This window comes from Nesoenas mayeri (assembly GCF_963082525.1).
Source record: "Nesoenas mayeri genome assembly, chromosome: 1".
NCBI classification, from domain to species: domain Eukaryota; kingdom Metazoa; phylum Chordata; class Aves; order Columbiformes; family Columbidae; genus Nesoenas; species Nesoenas mayeri.
In genome coordinates this window covers 88,543,229-88,558,804 of record NC_137541.1, presented here as the reverse complement: position 1 = coordinate 88,558,804, position 15,576 = coordinate 88,543,229, and the positions used below count along the sequence as shown (strand labels likewise).

Sequence of the window (15,576 nt, the reverse complement as noted above, 5' to 3'; positions counted from 1 at the left end):
GTGCGTCTCGCCACGTGATGTGCGGCGGCCAATCGCGCGCCCCCCCTGCGGCCAACGCTCTTCTGCCTGCTCGCGCGGGCGCCAGGAAGCGCAGCCCGGGCCCCGAGGTAAAGCTCCGCCCGGATCTGGGCGCGGGGACGCAGGCTCGCGCGAAGCGCTTCCGGCGTGGGCCGTCAGGCGCATGCGCGCGGGGGCCGGCATCAGCTGATCCAGCGCTGCCGCCGCCGCCGCCGCTGCTGCTGCGGGAGAGAGACGCGCTCCGGGTGTGCCGGCACCGGCCGCAGGTGAGGCGTCTCGCCTTCCTTTTCCCTAGCCCTGTTCTGCTTTTGTTGCCCCCTCCTTTCCCCAGGCGCGCCTGGCACCTCCCCTCCCCTTCACCCTCCATCGTCTTCATTCTCCCTCTCGGCCGTTACCTGCTGGGAGGGGCGGCGGTCGCCTCGCGGAGCCGCCCTCTGAGGGAGCTCGCGCGGTCCCCAATGGCCGCCCCTGCCTCGCGGGGCGCTGCGGGGTGGGGGGAGGGGGCGGCAGGGCCTGCGGAGTACCGTGCAGAGCGGGTGTCTTCTTGGCGACGACCGGGACTCCGGGCTGCCGGCCTTCACCTCCCGCCCCGGGGGCGCCGTGAGGGCAGAAGGCTGCGCGGAGGGCGGGCCTGCCTGCCGCCTCTTCGGCTCCGACCGAAGCCAGTAAGGGTCTGTGCTGCGTGCCGTTGTCCGTATGGAGTTGATCCCCAGCGGGAGAGCCCGCTGACGGCGGCCGTGCTCCTCCCAGTCCTGTTCCTCAGGGATAAAAGGCCTGGAAAGCGAATCAGCCCCCTGAGTAGGTTTTTCCCCGACTAAGAAACCTGCTGGGCGTTCTGAAAGGTGACCAACGAGAGTCTGCAGAACCCGTGATAAAGAGATGACAGTGGCTGCGTTTCTGTGTCGGGTCACTCCACCACCTTGGGTGAGTGGAACTGAATATTTCTGTGCCTTGGCTGTAAGCCTTGCTGCTCTTTCACTGCAGGACATGGACAGGAACGCTGCTACTGGCTTCTGACCACAACTCTTCCATAGCAAAAGGGCCTACCTGTTATTTTGTAGTTGAAAATACCAATGACAAATCATATGTGTTTCCTATGTGTGTAAGCAATGACAAAATTCTAATTTAGATGAGGTGTTCCAAACACATAAAATTCACTTAAAGGCAAGAGAGAAATTTTGCATGACTGGGTTCTGGATTTATACACATTATGGGTAGCTGTGACTTCAAAGTGTGACGTGCATGTATTAAGATCTATCCATTCAATGCAGTTGCCCAAAGTGATTTCTTCCAAATTTTACTAGTTTTGTGAGAGACTTTGCGTTCCAGCTAGGAATAAAAGCAATTTGGTGATAGTTTTATTCATTGTAACACAATACTTTAGCAAAGTACATTGGCTATTTGATCTAGCATGGTATTTCAAATGCTAATACTACTTGATGAAGTGGAGAAGGAGTGGAAAAGGAGAAAAACTACCTCAAGCATGCTGTCAGCAGGTTATCAGCCCACCCATTTGTAGCCCTTCAACAAGAACATGCAAAGCATAAGTTGGCATTTGCAAATAGAAGTTCAAATAACTGACAGATCCTCAACATATTTTAAGCTGCTGTATTTGTGCAGACTTTGGCACTCTGCAGGTCTGCAGCAGCTGAATGTTTGGCTTGTCTATACATTGCTTTTAAAGGCCTTTTCAATGAGTAGCGAGCATAAATATTTAATAGTATCTACATTTTATTATTTTCTACTTAAGACTATGTGAACTGAGATCAATGTCTAGAGGTCTTCAAATTACCAAAAATATTGCAGATTATTTTTGCTGTGTTTGTCAGTTTATTATGTCAAGCCTTTTTGAAAAGAGTTTTTCTCTCTTATGTGGGGAAGAAATAGTATTAATTCAATAATCAGAGGACAAATCATGGACATCAACTTGAGAGGATGAGGAAGGAGAAATTAAGACAATGCTGGAAAATGACTGCTGGCATCAGGTGACTGTTCAAATGGGGATTGAAGTCGTGTGTTGCAATAGTAACACAAGATCTCTGTTTCCTGTAAATGCAACCTTTCCATTTTCCAAATCAAGAACTATTTTCTACAGATAGTGCTACTATTAGAGTTCAGCCATGAACAGTCAGTACTACTTGCTTAATTTTTATACATCATTAGCTTAAGTTTAGCTTTTATTTTGGTCTTAGTATAGATTAATTTCAATCCACAGTTACAAAGTCTGCAGGCCTCAGTATGCTTCTGTTGTGTAAATTTTTTCCCAGTGTGACTGTGTGCATTTGTCTTTCAGACATGTGTGGGTGCTGGTATTACACATTGTCTTCCAAAGCTGCTATAGAGCAGTAAATTACTAGATGATTCCCCTGGAGATACATTTAGAGGCACTACAATTCACCTCTTGTGTTTTGATACCACAATACTGTCTCTTTGAGTCCTTGAGCCCTGAAAATTTCTACTGACATTTTTTCCCTCGTGCTTTGAAATATCTTGTTTGTGAACTAAAGCTGTGTTCCTGATTGGACATACCTAGCCTTTTAAAAAGAGGAAAAGGATTACAGGATAAACTTAGTTGATATCTTTGTTTACTCTTAGGTTGACCAAAAAATATTGCATGCTATTGCTTGCTGAGTAATAGCCACTCTTTTTGATTCTTTGTCTTTTCAATTCCAGGCAATGTAGATTTTTTTAGAAATATGTTTTCTTTCCTCCATACTTGTATCATTGATCGCAAAGAAAAGTGGGGGTTTTGGGACTTGGAAATATTGAGGTATCTTTGAATAGTGATATCCACATGATTTTTTTAGACTGGAACTATATCAAGGAAAACAGATGATGTAGTCAACTGTGGAATATCATGCTTGTTCACTCTTACTCACTATCTTAAAACATGTGACTTCTTTAGCCTTCCAGCTGGACAGAGAAAAACAGGGATCTACTCAGGCAGAGGAAGCAGAATTAATCTAAACTTTTCAACCTCATCTTTCTGTACAGGTGAATCCAGTAATCGCCTAAAAGTTCAACATGCAATACTGGCTTAGACTGGATCTTCTGGTTGTCATTTTTGTGCCTTCTTTCATGTTCTAAAAAGGTTTTTTTTGTTTGTTTTGTTGTGTTCACTTCTTCCTCTGCTTTGAAAGTGGATAGCTAAGCTTATACTAAATTCTTGGGTTTGGTCATATCTCATGACTGTTTTTAGTTTGGTTACTGTATTTCATCTATGCATTTATTTATTCTGCTTTTATGAAATTCTCCCAAAGTTGAATACCCCCACTTCTTAGAAAGATTGACTATTTGCTGCTAACTTTTTAGACTTCCACATATTATATGGCTGCAATAACAAGCTTTGCCTTATAATGCCTGTCTTTACTGAAATGATACACATACACTTACTCTGAAAACTGGTAAGATGTATAAGGATAAATCCAGAAAGTCATAGTTTAATAGACTTTATTACTATCATGCAGTGAAATGACAGATGAAGATCAGTTTTAGCTGCTGAATTTTATTTTTTTGGTTCATCAACTTGATTACACATGAACTCCTCTTGTAACAGTAAATTTCAGCGTCACTGCTCATTCTCTTCAGAAAGAATTTGTCTGACAGTGATCTAATACGTGCATGGTGGCTGTTGACAGTTCTTTAGTTTTATCGTAGTTCACAGCATTTTAGATAGTCTGTTGTGACTGTCTTAAAATGTTCACATCAGAAGTAATCAGGAAGTACTAAAACTAGTATGGGAAGCTGCCATTGTGGCTGCATTTTTATAGCACTGTGCTTTCTGCATTACCAGCCTGACATCTGTTTAATCCTGAGAAGAATAATTTTGAAGACCATTGCTACCTCAGTGAGCTAAGACTCATCCTGCTAAACTGTTAAATAAACTAAAACATCTGCCGAAAATAGAACCTTTGCAGATGCAAATGCTTAAGAGAAAAGTGGTGTTCCTAGGGGGTATCTCTGTAATGTAAAAGTCATCTTTGTCCTTTTTAATCAGTTGAAGCTCACTCATATTGTAAGGATTCTCATGGCCAAGTTGAAATGTTGGTGCACAGGTAGGATTTGGCTGAACAGTTTATCAAACTAACTCCTTCTGTTAGACATCAACCCAAGAAAAATGCTAAAATCTGCAGTGTGAAGGCACTGTGTTCCCCTTGCTGTGTTCCGTTTGTAGGATGCTATAAGCTATGCTTGCTTGCTGGAGTGGTTTGTTGTTTGAGACTATGTAAAAGGTATATTGTCTGAGTGTCTGTGCTGTTGGTCTGCATTCTGTGCCATATGCATGAAGAGCGGTCCTGTTGTGGTTGGGATGGTTGGGTGTGATGAGGGATAGAAAAGTTTTGGAAAGGCTATAGACAGAAAAACTGTGCCTTTGTTAGAATCATTTATTATAGCTGGAGAAAAGCTTTCAAGTATGTGGGTTTCCTTTAACAGCCTGAAGAATGATTTTACTTTAATATTCTAGCAAAGAAATTGCATCATCCAAGAAGTTCAGATAGTGGGACAAATATTTGGTCCTTCTCATTATTAGACTATGTAATTCTTTTGTTTCTCGCTATGAAAGTAATTAAAGAGCAGCTCTTTGCGGGGGAAGGGGGGCGGGGAGGGGAGAAGTGGTATTTCTGGCTAAATGCAGATAACATTGGTAAGGACTTCTAAAAAGGAAATTTTATTATGTGATTTTCCTCTAGGTCCTGGAAATCTTGAGGGTTTTGTTATTATGAGTTAAATTTGCATCACCTGGTAGATATTCAGACAACCATCACAATATGTTGTTTAAGCAATGTTAAAATTTAGTATGCCGGAGAGGCTCTGGCTATTCTGAAGAAGCTGTAAATACTTTAGGTAATTGAACATAAAATCTCCACATGTGGTTTAACTTGCTTTAAAATGTAAAGATGAAGTTTTCCATTACAGGAAAAGTCAACCTCAGCTTATTTTCCTTTTACTGGAATCCAATGCCAGTATGTGCATTGTGATTCCAACCAGGTGTTTCATTATACCAAAGTGCTGTAAAAGAGTTCTATCTGCTAGGGGTTTTAGATCTTTCTTAAAGACTTTAATGCAAACTTACTCCTGGTTCAACTCTTTAAACTAGCCTTCAAATACCTCCCTTCATAAACTGAAGATTCCATAGTATCCCAACTTTAAAGACTGCTCTAAAAGTTAAGTGTGATGATGAAATGCTTAAATGCTTATTCCAAAGTTGTGCATAGTATTTTGGCTATTACATTTTGCAACAAGGGGCTAGACAGTGGTGAGGCTTGTAGAAGAGCCTATGTGTTTTAATGAGCACATATTACTAATATGTTTCTGCATGTAAAACTGAGCTTGACTTACAAATCTAGCAATAGTTGTTTTATGAAATTGCACAACTTCTGTCTGTTAAGATAAGAATCTTCAACTATTCAGAAGTTACTCTACTAAACTATCATAATGTTTGCTGCTCTAATTGCTTACAGCTTTGTGTTTGTCTCATTTTGACATTTGTCATCTTAAGGGTTAGACTGACAAAAACTCTTTCAAGTACCAATGCCAAATGCACCTAAAAGTAGAGTGACTTTTATTTAATAAAAGCAAGGGTGGATTTTAGCTTTGCAGTAATGTTAGTGAGGTTAATTAAAATGTTGCTCATCTAGAGGAAATGACTGTTGCGCTAAGCAAATGGCTGCAGAACTTTTCAACTCTTACAGCTAGCTGACAGGATAAAAAAAAAAAAAAAAGAAGGCTGCTGTGGGACACAGAAATTAAGATTATATTGGTATTCTGTGTTATGACTTGGATCTCAGTTGCATTAAATGTTTCTTTTGTATGAAAGTCTATCAAGCCAAAGAAGAAGGATGTACAGCAGGCTGAAATGGATGGCAAATTTTTCACAGTAGGAAACTTTTGAAGCAGTGTAGCAACTAAGAAATAAGGAGAGACTCATCCATTACCACCTCTAGAGCTCTACCGGAAAAGTCTTCTGAGCTGAGAGGAAAGAATTGGTGTAGAAAACCCTATTATGGAAAACTCTGTAGCATATAATCAGTCAGCTGATGAAGATGATTTTTCACACAAAGTGGGTTTCTGTAGCGAGAGAAGTGTCTTAATGGAGAAAACTATGATTTTTACCAACTCTAGATAACATGGCAACCACATTTGAAATTAGAAGGCTGGTTATCTACTAAGCTGATCAGATCTTCAGTGGGTCAAAGTAGTTATGCAATGAATGTATTCCCAACCTTTCTGTCTAGTTTTGTCACTGCTGCTGGCTTCCTGGTTGTGTTCAAATACAACTTTTTTTCTAGTCCTATTCTGGACTAACTAAAGAAATCTCCCAAGCTTCTGAATTAGAACTTGGATACTTGAATAACAATTTGTGGCGGTGGTACTTCTTGCATGGACAGACTTCACACCTCATCTCTGTGGTAGAAGGGAGTCTCTTATGCTCTATATGTGTACTAAATATATTTTGTATACATTTAGCTTGTGTGCAAGGCATGATGTCTGTTTGAAGTATCAGGCTTGTATGTGTTGCCGTACCCACAGGTAAGTCCCCATCTGTTTTGACTAAGAGTAGCAGGATCTTGTGATGGGCTTCATGAATTGCCATGTTGCACAGTCTTACTTTGTTGCCATTGTGTGGTGTACTGACAGTGACAGCATAATTCTATTTCTTTTTTTTTTTTTACTATACCTGGATACACCATGCACATGCTGAGCAGCAAGCCTCATGTGAGAGGAAGGAGCTTTATAGTACCCAAGAAACAAGTTGGACAAAAGATGAATTGTCCTGTATGGTTGCAGGTGAATCCACAGTATGTAGCTGAGCATCACTTGAGCAGATTCCTGACCTGTCAAGAGCAGAGGTGGCATAAAAGTGCCCTGTGGCAACTGGAACTGTATGAACACTTTAATGAAAGAGCATCCATATTGTTGAGTTTAAGAAACAGTGATACTTGTAACTCCACGCTTAGGGCAAGAAAATTGGTACAGTTAGCTTCTCAATGTCTGTCTGAAGAGAAGAATAAGCCACATCATTGTTTTGAGCACAAGAGGTGACTCCTGCCTGGTTTCCTTAGAGTGCAGATGATACAAAGTTGGAAGGTTTTTCATGTAGTAGAAGGCTGTACTGCTATGCAGAGGGACCTTGACAGACTGGAAAAATAGGCTAACAGGAATCTCATGAACTTTGACAAAGGGAAATGCAAAGTCTTGCACCTGGGAAGGAATAACTGCATGCCATGCTATAGGCTGGGGACTGGCTGGCTCTCAAGTGGCTTTGCTGAAAAGGACCAGAGGTCTTGGTGGACACTAAGTTGAACATGAGCTGTTAATGTATCTTTGTGGCAAAGGCAGCCAGCATGACCCCAAGCTGCATTAGGAAGAATGCTACCAGCAGGTTCAGGAGGGTGGGTTTTCCCCTCGGTTAACCTCTGGGGAGACCACATCTGGAGTGCTATGTCTGGTTCTGGTTCTTCAGCAGAAGGCAGGCATGGTTTAATGCAGTGGGTTGAGAAAAGGGCAACAAGGACTGTTGAGCATTGGGAGATAAAAGGAGAGGGTGAGAGAGCTGGGTTTGTATAGCCTCAGGAAGAGAAGGCTCAGAGAAACTTACTATAAAACAGGATGGAGCCAGACTCTTCTCAGTGTTATCTGGTGAAATGAGAAGAAGCAATGGGCTCAAACTGAAATACAGGAAATTCCCTTTAAACATACCTACACTTTTTCCTTTAAGTGTAACTGAACATTGGAATAAGGTTGTCTGGAGAGTTGTGTGGTCTCCATCCTTGGAACTAATCAAAACCCAGCTGGACATGGCCCTGAGCAGCCTGCTATAGCTTGGTTTGAGTGAGAAGTTAGAACTAGCTGATCTCCAGAGGTGTCTTCCAACCTCAACAATTCTGTTGTTTGGTGATTGAGAAATCTGGAGTAATTTTCCCTGATGTGGTATTATTATTATGTGTTATAAAATTATAACTCTGCCTGGTATGAAGGAGGATAGTTTCTTGAGAATACTATTTGGCTTTCCTTCCAAGTGACCTGTGTTAGAGTTCTGGACATGCTGTTTCTTTTGGGACAATATCCTGGATTCTAGATGCAGAAATGCTGCTGAACTTCTGCATTTGTCTATTAGTTTAGGTGCTGTATTTTTTTAATACTACCTCTTAAGAATATCATCTGTTATAAGGGGAAGTATAAAGTGTCCAAGTCAGAGTAAATCTATGGCAGTCATTATTCTATTATTTATGAGGCACTTGCAACACGTCCTCGTACAGCTGGACAGTGGGCCTTATGCACTATACCAAAGCCTACTCAGGTGAACACAGTAAATATTGACAGTCTTGATTCTAAAGCAAGACTCAAATGTGATGCTAAGCTGATTGTCTGGGCTAGGTTGTGATCTTTACTGTCCTTTGACAGCTAGGTTTTTACTGAGAAGGAGGGATTTTCTTGGAAGACTTTATTTGGCTACTTCTTATTGTGTATGCTTATTAATTTTTCCTGGATATTGAATGTAAGAGCTTATATTCTGACTCCATTTTTTTGCCTTAAGAAGTCCAAACACTTTATAGTCTGTTCCAGATAGAGTAAAATCTATTACCTTAGCTTGAAGTTACTTCAGCAGAATGAATCCTGGTGACTTATTAATGTAATGCCACTAGTTCTGAATTGCTGCTCATGTGTTATTTCTTACCATTTATGATTTAAGCTGTTGTGCTGATTTGATGTATTGCTAATCCTAAAACTTGCAAAGATAGTCTTGAGAAGTTGTGAAGACTGCAGGTAACTCTTCAACTGATGTAGCTTCTTGGGGGAGAGCCCCCATAGCTACTTGTCTTCTGCACAACATACAGGACAATGTCAGTCCCTGTCAATCTTCGACAATCCATTCTAGCAGCTGTCACTCTAGGTGGCACATCAGCCTGCTTTGCTAAGGTATTGGATGTTGTGCAGTTGCATTAATGCCTCCACTACCTAGAGGAAGAGGGTTTTATATTAGCAGCAGTGAGACCCACAAGACTTGCTGTTTTGACAAGAATCAATACTGGTTCTACATACTCAGGCAATTAGTATTGCTGTGTCTTCAGTGCCTCCCTGTGCAGTCTGTTGTTAAATGGTGGTTCTGTTGAGCTGTTCCAGAACGGAGCATGCACTGGCATGGATCTATTGCATGAAAGGACTAGTAGGTAAACGGTTTCCAGCAAAAAGCATGCATCTTTCTTTCAAGGATTTGTATGTAGTAGTATGTACTGCTTGGGACATCGGGATTATTTGCTTTGTAGGAGGTCCTTAATGTGAGCACTGAATGCTGCTTTTAATTTCTTATGCTCGGTCCTGTGCAGTAAGAAGGGCACAGATGGGAGTTCAGCTGGGCTTTAGGTGGCTTGATTTGCTATTGCGGCAATCCTCGGTGCTGGTGGGAGAGAGAGAGACTGATGACTCATCAAGTCAGGTGGTTATGCCTCTGCTGTGTGTCAGAAATTTCTTTCCCCTCTGCAGCAGGCTTTCTCATCCCTCTGTGTAGGGGCACTAGAAGGACAATAATTTCCTAAGTGGTGGTGCTTAACTGCTGAATTCTGGCTTTGCTTCCATTGGGCCTGTGGATTTTCGTTCCCGTTTCTGCAAAAGAAGGTAAGAATTTGTGTTTATATGATAAAATAGTCATGGATTTTCTTCTTTGCTGTAAGAATGATCCTTCTAAAAAAATCTCACTGGAGTCTTAATTTTGAAGAGATCTTTGTGGTAAGGCAGTTTGTCCTGTAAATTCTGGGTCTGATCAAGTATTTGAAGCAAAAATAGGGAACTGTAATGGAAAACAGGTTTCTCCAGCATTGTAAGCATGATAGTTATGTTTTTTGGGGTTACGCTGTAGCCAGATTGCTGTGCTAGGGTGAAATCAAGATAGAAAACTGTGGTCATTAGCTCTTTCCTGTTTAATTTTGACTATAAAATTACTTTAATAATTGACCTGTCAGTCAGAGGTGGTTCTGCAGCAAGTAATATTTTGATTTCTGGCACTGTTAGGCAGAATATGACCATGTTAGAGCTTAAAAGCACATTTAAAATAAATCATTGAACTGTTTAAGATTCTTCCTCATCTCCTGTTTATAAGTTATAAAGGGTACAAGATGCGTCTTTGCTCGTAAGATAATTAAACTTAAGATAACACCCTGTGCAGGTGTGCTAATGGAGTTTTGTAGGAGTGGATTGCATATTGTGCCTAATGCCCTGTGTTGGCAAGAGGACTCTGAAAAGGGTACAGGAGCTCAGTAGATTTCTAAAATGGCTTAGCTACCCTGGCTTCCTGAGTAAGTACATACTGTCTGCACACACATGATGTTATGTTTAGCAAATTCTGGTGTGCTTTAGGGAATTTAATTTTATCTGAGTACTAAAAATGAAGACGTTTAACAGTGCAGGTAGGTAAGGCAACATTTCTGCCCTCAAGGACTTTTCCATTTAAAATGAAAATCTGTAATGCTAATATGCAAGCACAAGCAAACTATACAGTGACAAATAACAGATTTTTTCTTTTTTTTTAATTAATTTGTATTGAGTGCTAAAAGATGGGTAGCCCCTTAAAAAAGAGGTCAGCTTGTCTGGGTGAGTACTGGCTTTTTGGATTTTATGTACTCTGGAGGTGTATAGGAGAAGAAAGGTGAGGAAGAATTCACCACATCTTTTGCACTTGGACTAGTTAATAGGTATGTGTTTAAAAGCAGTTGGTGCAGATGCTAAAGATAAGGACAAAGACAGGGTTTATTGGTGTGTTGCTAGGTGGCCTAGTGGAGGAAACTTTTTTAGTTGGCTTGTTCAGTAATTTGAGAAGATGGCTGTAGGAAGAGAGAGGGAGCAGAGCAGCCACAGGAACAGGAAAGGTATATGCCTGGTGTCAGGATGTTGATGTTTTAATGGCAGAATGACTGTTCTGAGGTTCTTGGTTTTGTCCCTAAAAGATAAATGGTTGCTTTAAGCAGCGGTCAGCTGACCTGCAGATTTGGGGTATGAAGAAAAGTTAATTTAAATTGAAACTGGACAGTGTTATTCCTGGTTTTCCTTGTTTTTATAAATTGACTCTTTCATATGGGACTTTTTACTATCTAACTGCTGAACAGTGTCACTAATTCAGCTATGAGAATTTGGTTTAGCACTCTCTTTATTGTGCTTCTGTATAACATTTTGGTAGTAGGACTCTAGAGGTTGTTCTGTATGGTATGTTGAAGTAAATGTTTGGGGTGGATTTATGAGACAATCTGTTTTTTCAGTATGAACAGTAATTGTGCTTGAGTTTTGCAATGTTTTAGTTGTTAAAAGCAAAAAAGATGAGGTAGTTATGTTAGTCTGATCAGAACCAGCTCTTACCAGCTGCTCAGGAACTGCAGAATGCTTTGCAAGGACCTTCCCTTTGCCACTTGTCAGAGGAGGTTTTTGAGAAATAATCAGTGAAATAAAAATTATCTTCTGGGCCTAAATGACAGGCAGCTTGAAGGATAAACCATTGTTATGGAGAGTTGAGGGGTCTAACAGATATCTGACTTAGCCTTTGAGCTTGAGAGCAGCTAGCAGTTCCACTCCAGGGTGGTGGTGACTGAGTCATGATCAACTGTTGAGGTGGCTCTTGTGAAATGAGTCAATGGTAGCCATGTTACACAATCCACTCCAGCAGGACACGGAGCCTGGAATAAGCTATTAATTCAGGATGAACAAGAGTTTGGAATCATTGGAGATCCTTTTCTTACAGAGCAGGAATACCATTTCAAAACTTTTATGTTGGTAAGGGGCAGAGGATTTGTAAAGTATTAAAAAGCTGGAAAACAATCATAAGATTTTAAGAATAGCAAATGTCACCTACCTACTGCTTCTGAAGAACAGGCTGAAAAGCATCCTTTGGTGATGGCAGAAGGGGCTGCAATGTAGTTGTCTTCCTCATTGTATATAGGGCAGGTATTCAAGCCTGAGTGTACCTCTGAATTTGCTACCTTGCAGAAGATGCTGGGTTAGGTTACGTTTCTTGCAAGGACTCTTGAGTGTCAACAGGTGCCTCACATAGTTCATGTCACTGAACCATGGGCTTGTGCTGGATAGACCTGATGATAGGCAGAGAGCATTGTATGCTGGGGCTACCTTACTGCACCTTTCACCAGTGCTGTACTCTAAATGTATCAATAGACTAGAAATTAGTAAAGGCTTGCCTTACAGTTCTGTACTGCTAATCGGTTTCCCAGGTAACGCAAAGCATGATAAGGGCTGACAAAGCAAAACAATTAAATACTCTTATCAGCACCAGAAGCAGGACAGCCCAACTGTCGATTACAGGACAAACAGGGATCAAGGAGGTCTGTTTTCTAAGACAGCTTTTCTTCTGCCAGTTGTTTAGATTCCCTAAACAGTTACTGACAACAGATGTTGGTGTTTGACTGTTACAAGTTGGGTTTTCTGGCCATTATTTAGCACAATTCTAGTATAATACTCCATGGGTTTCACTGAGAGCAAGAATGCATAATACGTAGTTGTGAGGCATATGGAGAGGGCCTGCATGTTTGCGTGCTGGTGCTTGTGAAAATGTTATGTTTCTTTCTCTGGACACTCTGATTCAGCAGGCTGACATAGCAAAACCCAGAATTTTCACAATTAATATTTGTAGTATTGCCTTTTAGAGACTGGTGGCAGTAGAGCAGCCCCAGAACATTCTCTTGCTCTGTCTGCATATAGTAGCTTGGAAATCACTCAGAATCATGGAAAACTCCATGTTTTGAAGAAGAGTAGATAAAATATGAAAGACAGAAGAGGTTCTCCATTGTTTAAACACCCTGTTATTGGGCTTGAAAGTAGTCCAAGGATGTTTGGGCATTTTTTGAGTGTAACTGTTTCACTCAGTGGTGTTTTGTGGAAGATATTGTGGAGTGATGTTCTACCCTTGTGTTTCTGTTAGTTATTTTGTTTGTTTAAGTGAGTTACTTTTTAACTTTTTATAGCTTTAAAATTGGTGTGGTTAAGCTGCTTCAGGCTGTATGAGTTCAGAATTCTTCAGTTCAGAATTCTTTCTAGCTGAAAACAAGGAGAGAGCAGAGGGGAAGAAGGGAATGAAGCTAATACACGTGTGTATTCTTCAGAACTGACTCTTTATTCCTTCTATACAGTTGAACAGGCAAAATGGACTTCACCAAGCTACCAAAAATCCGTGATGAGGACAGAGAGGCTTTTGTTGGCTATGTTTATGGAGTCTCAGGACCTGGTAGGTATTATTTTGTAAAGGAAATAATGGGTTCTGTTTCACCTAGTGTCTTGTTAATCTTGTTTACTTGGAAGTGGAGAAGTATAGTAGAACTCTGGGTGGGGCTTTTTCTGTTTTTGGTAGAGGGCTTTTTAGAAAGATCACTGACTTAGTCTGATAAAATATTGAGAAATATAACAACAAGATGTTACTGCTAATTAATCATTGTTAAAGATGTAATCAGCAGAAGCAGGCTGATGAAGAATAATAATAAAAACAGAAGGTAATAAACTTTCTGGATTAGATAAAGCCCCTTGGTCGGAAATCTGCAGGCCTAACGTATTAAGCTTCTCTAAAAACGTGTGAGATGCACAGTCCATTCTCACTGAATTGCAGTTTGACACTGTGCTTTCCAAAATACTCAGTGTCCTGCCAGTGTCAAGCTGTTCTGTGTTACTGCACCATGGGCTGGAGGACCTCAGTGGGGATTTGCAAGGGTCAGGGAAGGTGGCAGAGTGTGGTGGTAGTGCAAGTGTGAGAAGGAGGACTCTTCCTTCTTCTTTATCAGCTTGAATAGTTTCTTTAGGGTCTGACAGTAACAGCTTTTGAATATGTGCAGACTCTAACAGCTTTTCTGCTCCCTCCTGCATTCTCTTTAAGAGGTTAAGGATGGGAATATGAGAACAGAAAAATAGCATGTATTTTTGTTAATATAGTTTATTTGATGAATAAGAAGCTCCTTCGGCTTTTGTCTACCTAAATAAAGATCTGTTCTTTAACTGCCAATACCTTAACTACAGAAGTGATACTTTAAAACAATTTTAAACGGATACAACTTTCATAAGCAGTGGAAAATGTATTTTTATGCAAACATGTGAACCCAGTGTGCACAATCGATATTACAATATAGAAGATAAAGTAAATTTTGTCCTAAAGCAGCTGGGCCTCTTGTATGACCTGCTGAAATCTAACTCAAAACATTGAGGTTTCAGGCCCAAAACGTGCTTTAAAACAGTCTTGATGTGTTGAAAGGTAATTTAAGTTGCTCAAAGGTATGCATCACTTTTCTACAAAATAAAATATCAAAATAATTGTTTCCTTAAAAGCTTTGTATCCAGAGCAGCAGATGCCTACAATGGTATGTATTGCCTTTAGTTGGTGCCATTGTCTTGATCTACGCATGGAAATAGTTATGGGAGCATCCAGATGCTACCAAAGTAGACAGGAGTTTTAGTCACTTGAAAATGCTGGTCCTCAGCCACAGGTTTATGTAATTATCAGGTATCTGCTGAGCTTTTGCCATTTTCTTGTATGTTTTAATTTAGTCAGATGGGAATGTGGCCCAGCTACCTGAAGGGAGGAAGTGCCTATTAAACTTGTCTGTCAAAGTTCACTGCATCTCTGAAACCCTAAACATGTCAAACCCTAAACCTGTCAAGATAGATAAGAGAAATTATGGCATGAATTGTTTGTGAACTACCACATTCTGATAGTGTCCTCTTATTGAACATAAAGGAACAGTGTGAAAAGTATAGGGAAACACTTTCTTTTGGCTTTTAAACAAGAAATATGAGGATTTGTGGCAGGCAGGTTATCCCTTTTGTGAAATCAAGAATGCACTTTTGACTTGGGTGAATGCTAGGCTTATGCTGTGTAGTTCTTACTAACTTCTGCTGAATAAATTTCCTGAGCTACAGGAAAAACATTCACCTGTGTGACTGTCTTTTACAGTGGTCACAGCGTGCAACATGGCAGGTGCTGCTATGTACGAACTGGTACGAGTAGGCCACAGTGAACTGGTGGGGGAGATTATCCGACTGGAAGGTGACTTGGCAACAGTCCAGGTGTATGAAGAAACATGTATCCTTTCCACTGATCCTTCTGGGTCTGCCAGGCTGCACAGTCCACAACATAGTGGTGATTAGGGTGAAGATGGTGATCAAAGCTACTGGGACCAGCACCTGATATTTCCCCTGCCAGCAGGACATTTGTTCTGCACATCTCTTGTAAATTCTGATGGTTTTGAGGTAAATTTTACCTTGTTTGGCTGTGTACTGAGACTTCTAAGTGGAAATGAACTAATGTATACCTTAGAATTTAAGTTCATTTTAATTTAAATATTACAGCTCTTTGTTAAGGAAGGTCAAAAAAGTTGTGCTCTGTAGCAAATTCTGAAGCAAAAAAGTTATATATTTCATAATATTGTCTGACTTTAACAGTCAAACCTGGTTTTTAGGTTTGAAGATTTAAGTAATGCCTATTATTTTGCCATCCTGCTACCTGGCACTCCAGTAAACTTATCCATATAGCTGGCTTGAACTAATGATCATAAAGCAGAATATTGACCCCCTAGTTTG

At 40.7% G+C, this 15,576-nt stretch overlaps 1 protein-coding gene across 2 annotated transcripts in view; it reads left to right on the top strand.

Moving 5' to 3' along the window:
- The first annotated feature begins 267 nt into the window (after window positions 1-267).
- The window catches only part of ATP6V1A (ATPase H+ transporting V1 subunit A), a 30,201-nt gene continuing 14,892 nt past the window's right edge, over window positions 268-15,576 (top strand). Inside the window, exons 1-3 of one of the 2 annotated variants that reach the window (XM_080360570.1) lie at window positions 268-284; window positions 13,146-13,240; window positions 14,951-15,079. In XM_080360570.1, the coding sequence (XP_080216696.1) occupies window positions 13,159-13,240; window positions 14,951-15,079 (211 nt within the window). In that variant the 5' untranslated portion in view covers window positions 268-284; window positions 13,146-13,158. Of the gene's footprint in view, window positions 285-13,084; window positions 13,241-14,950; window positions 15,080-15,576 lie in introns of those variants that run through there. The other variant, XM_080360569.1, reaches the window with a different exon arrangement.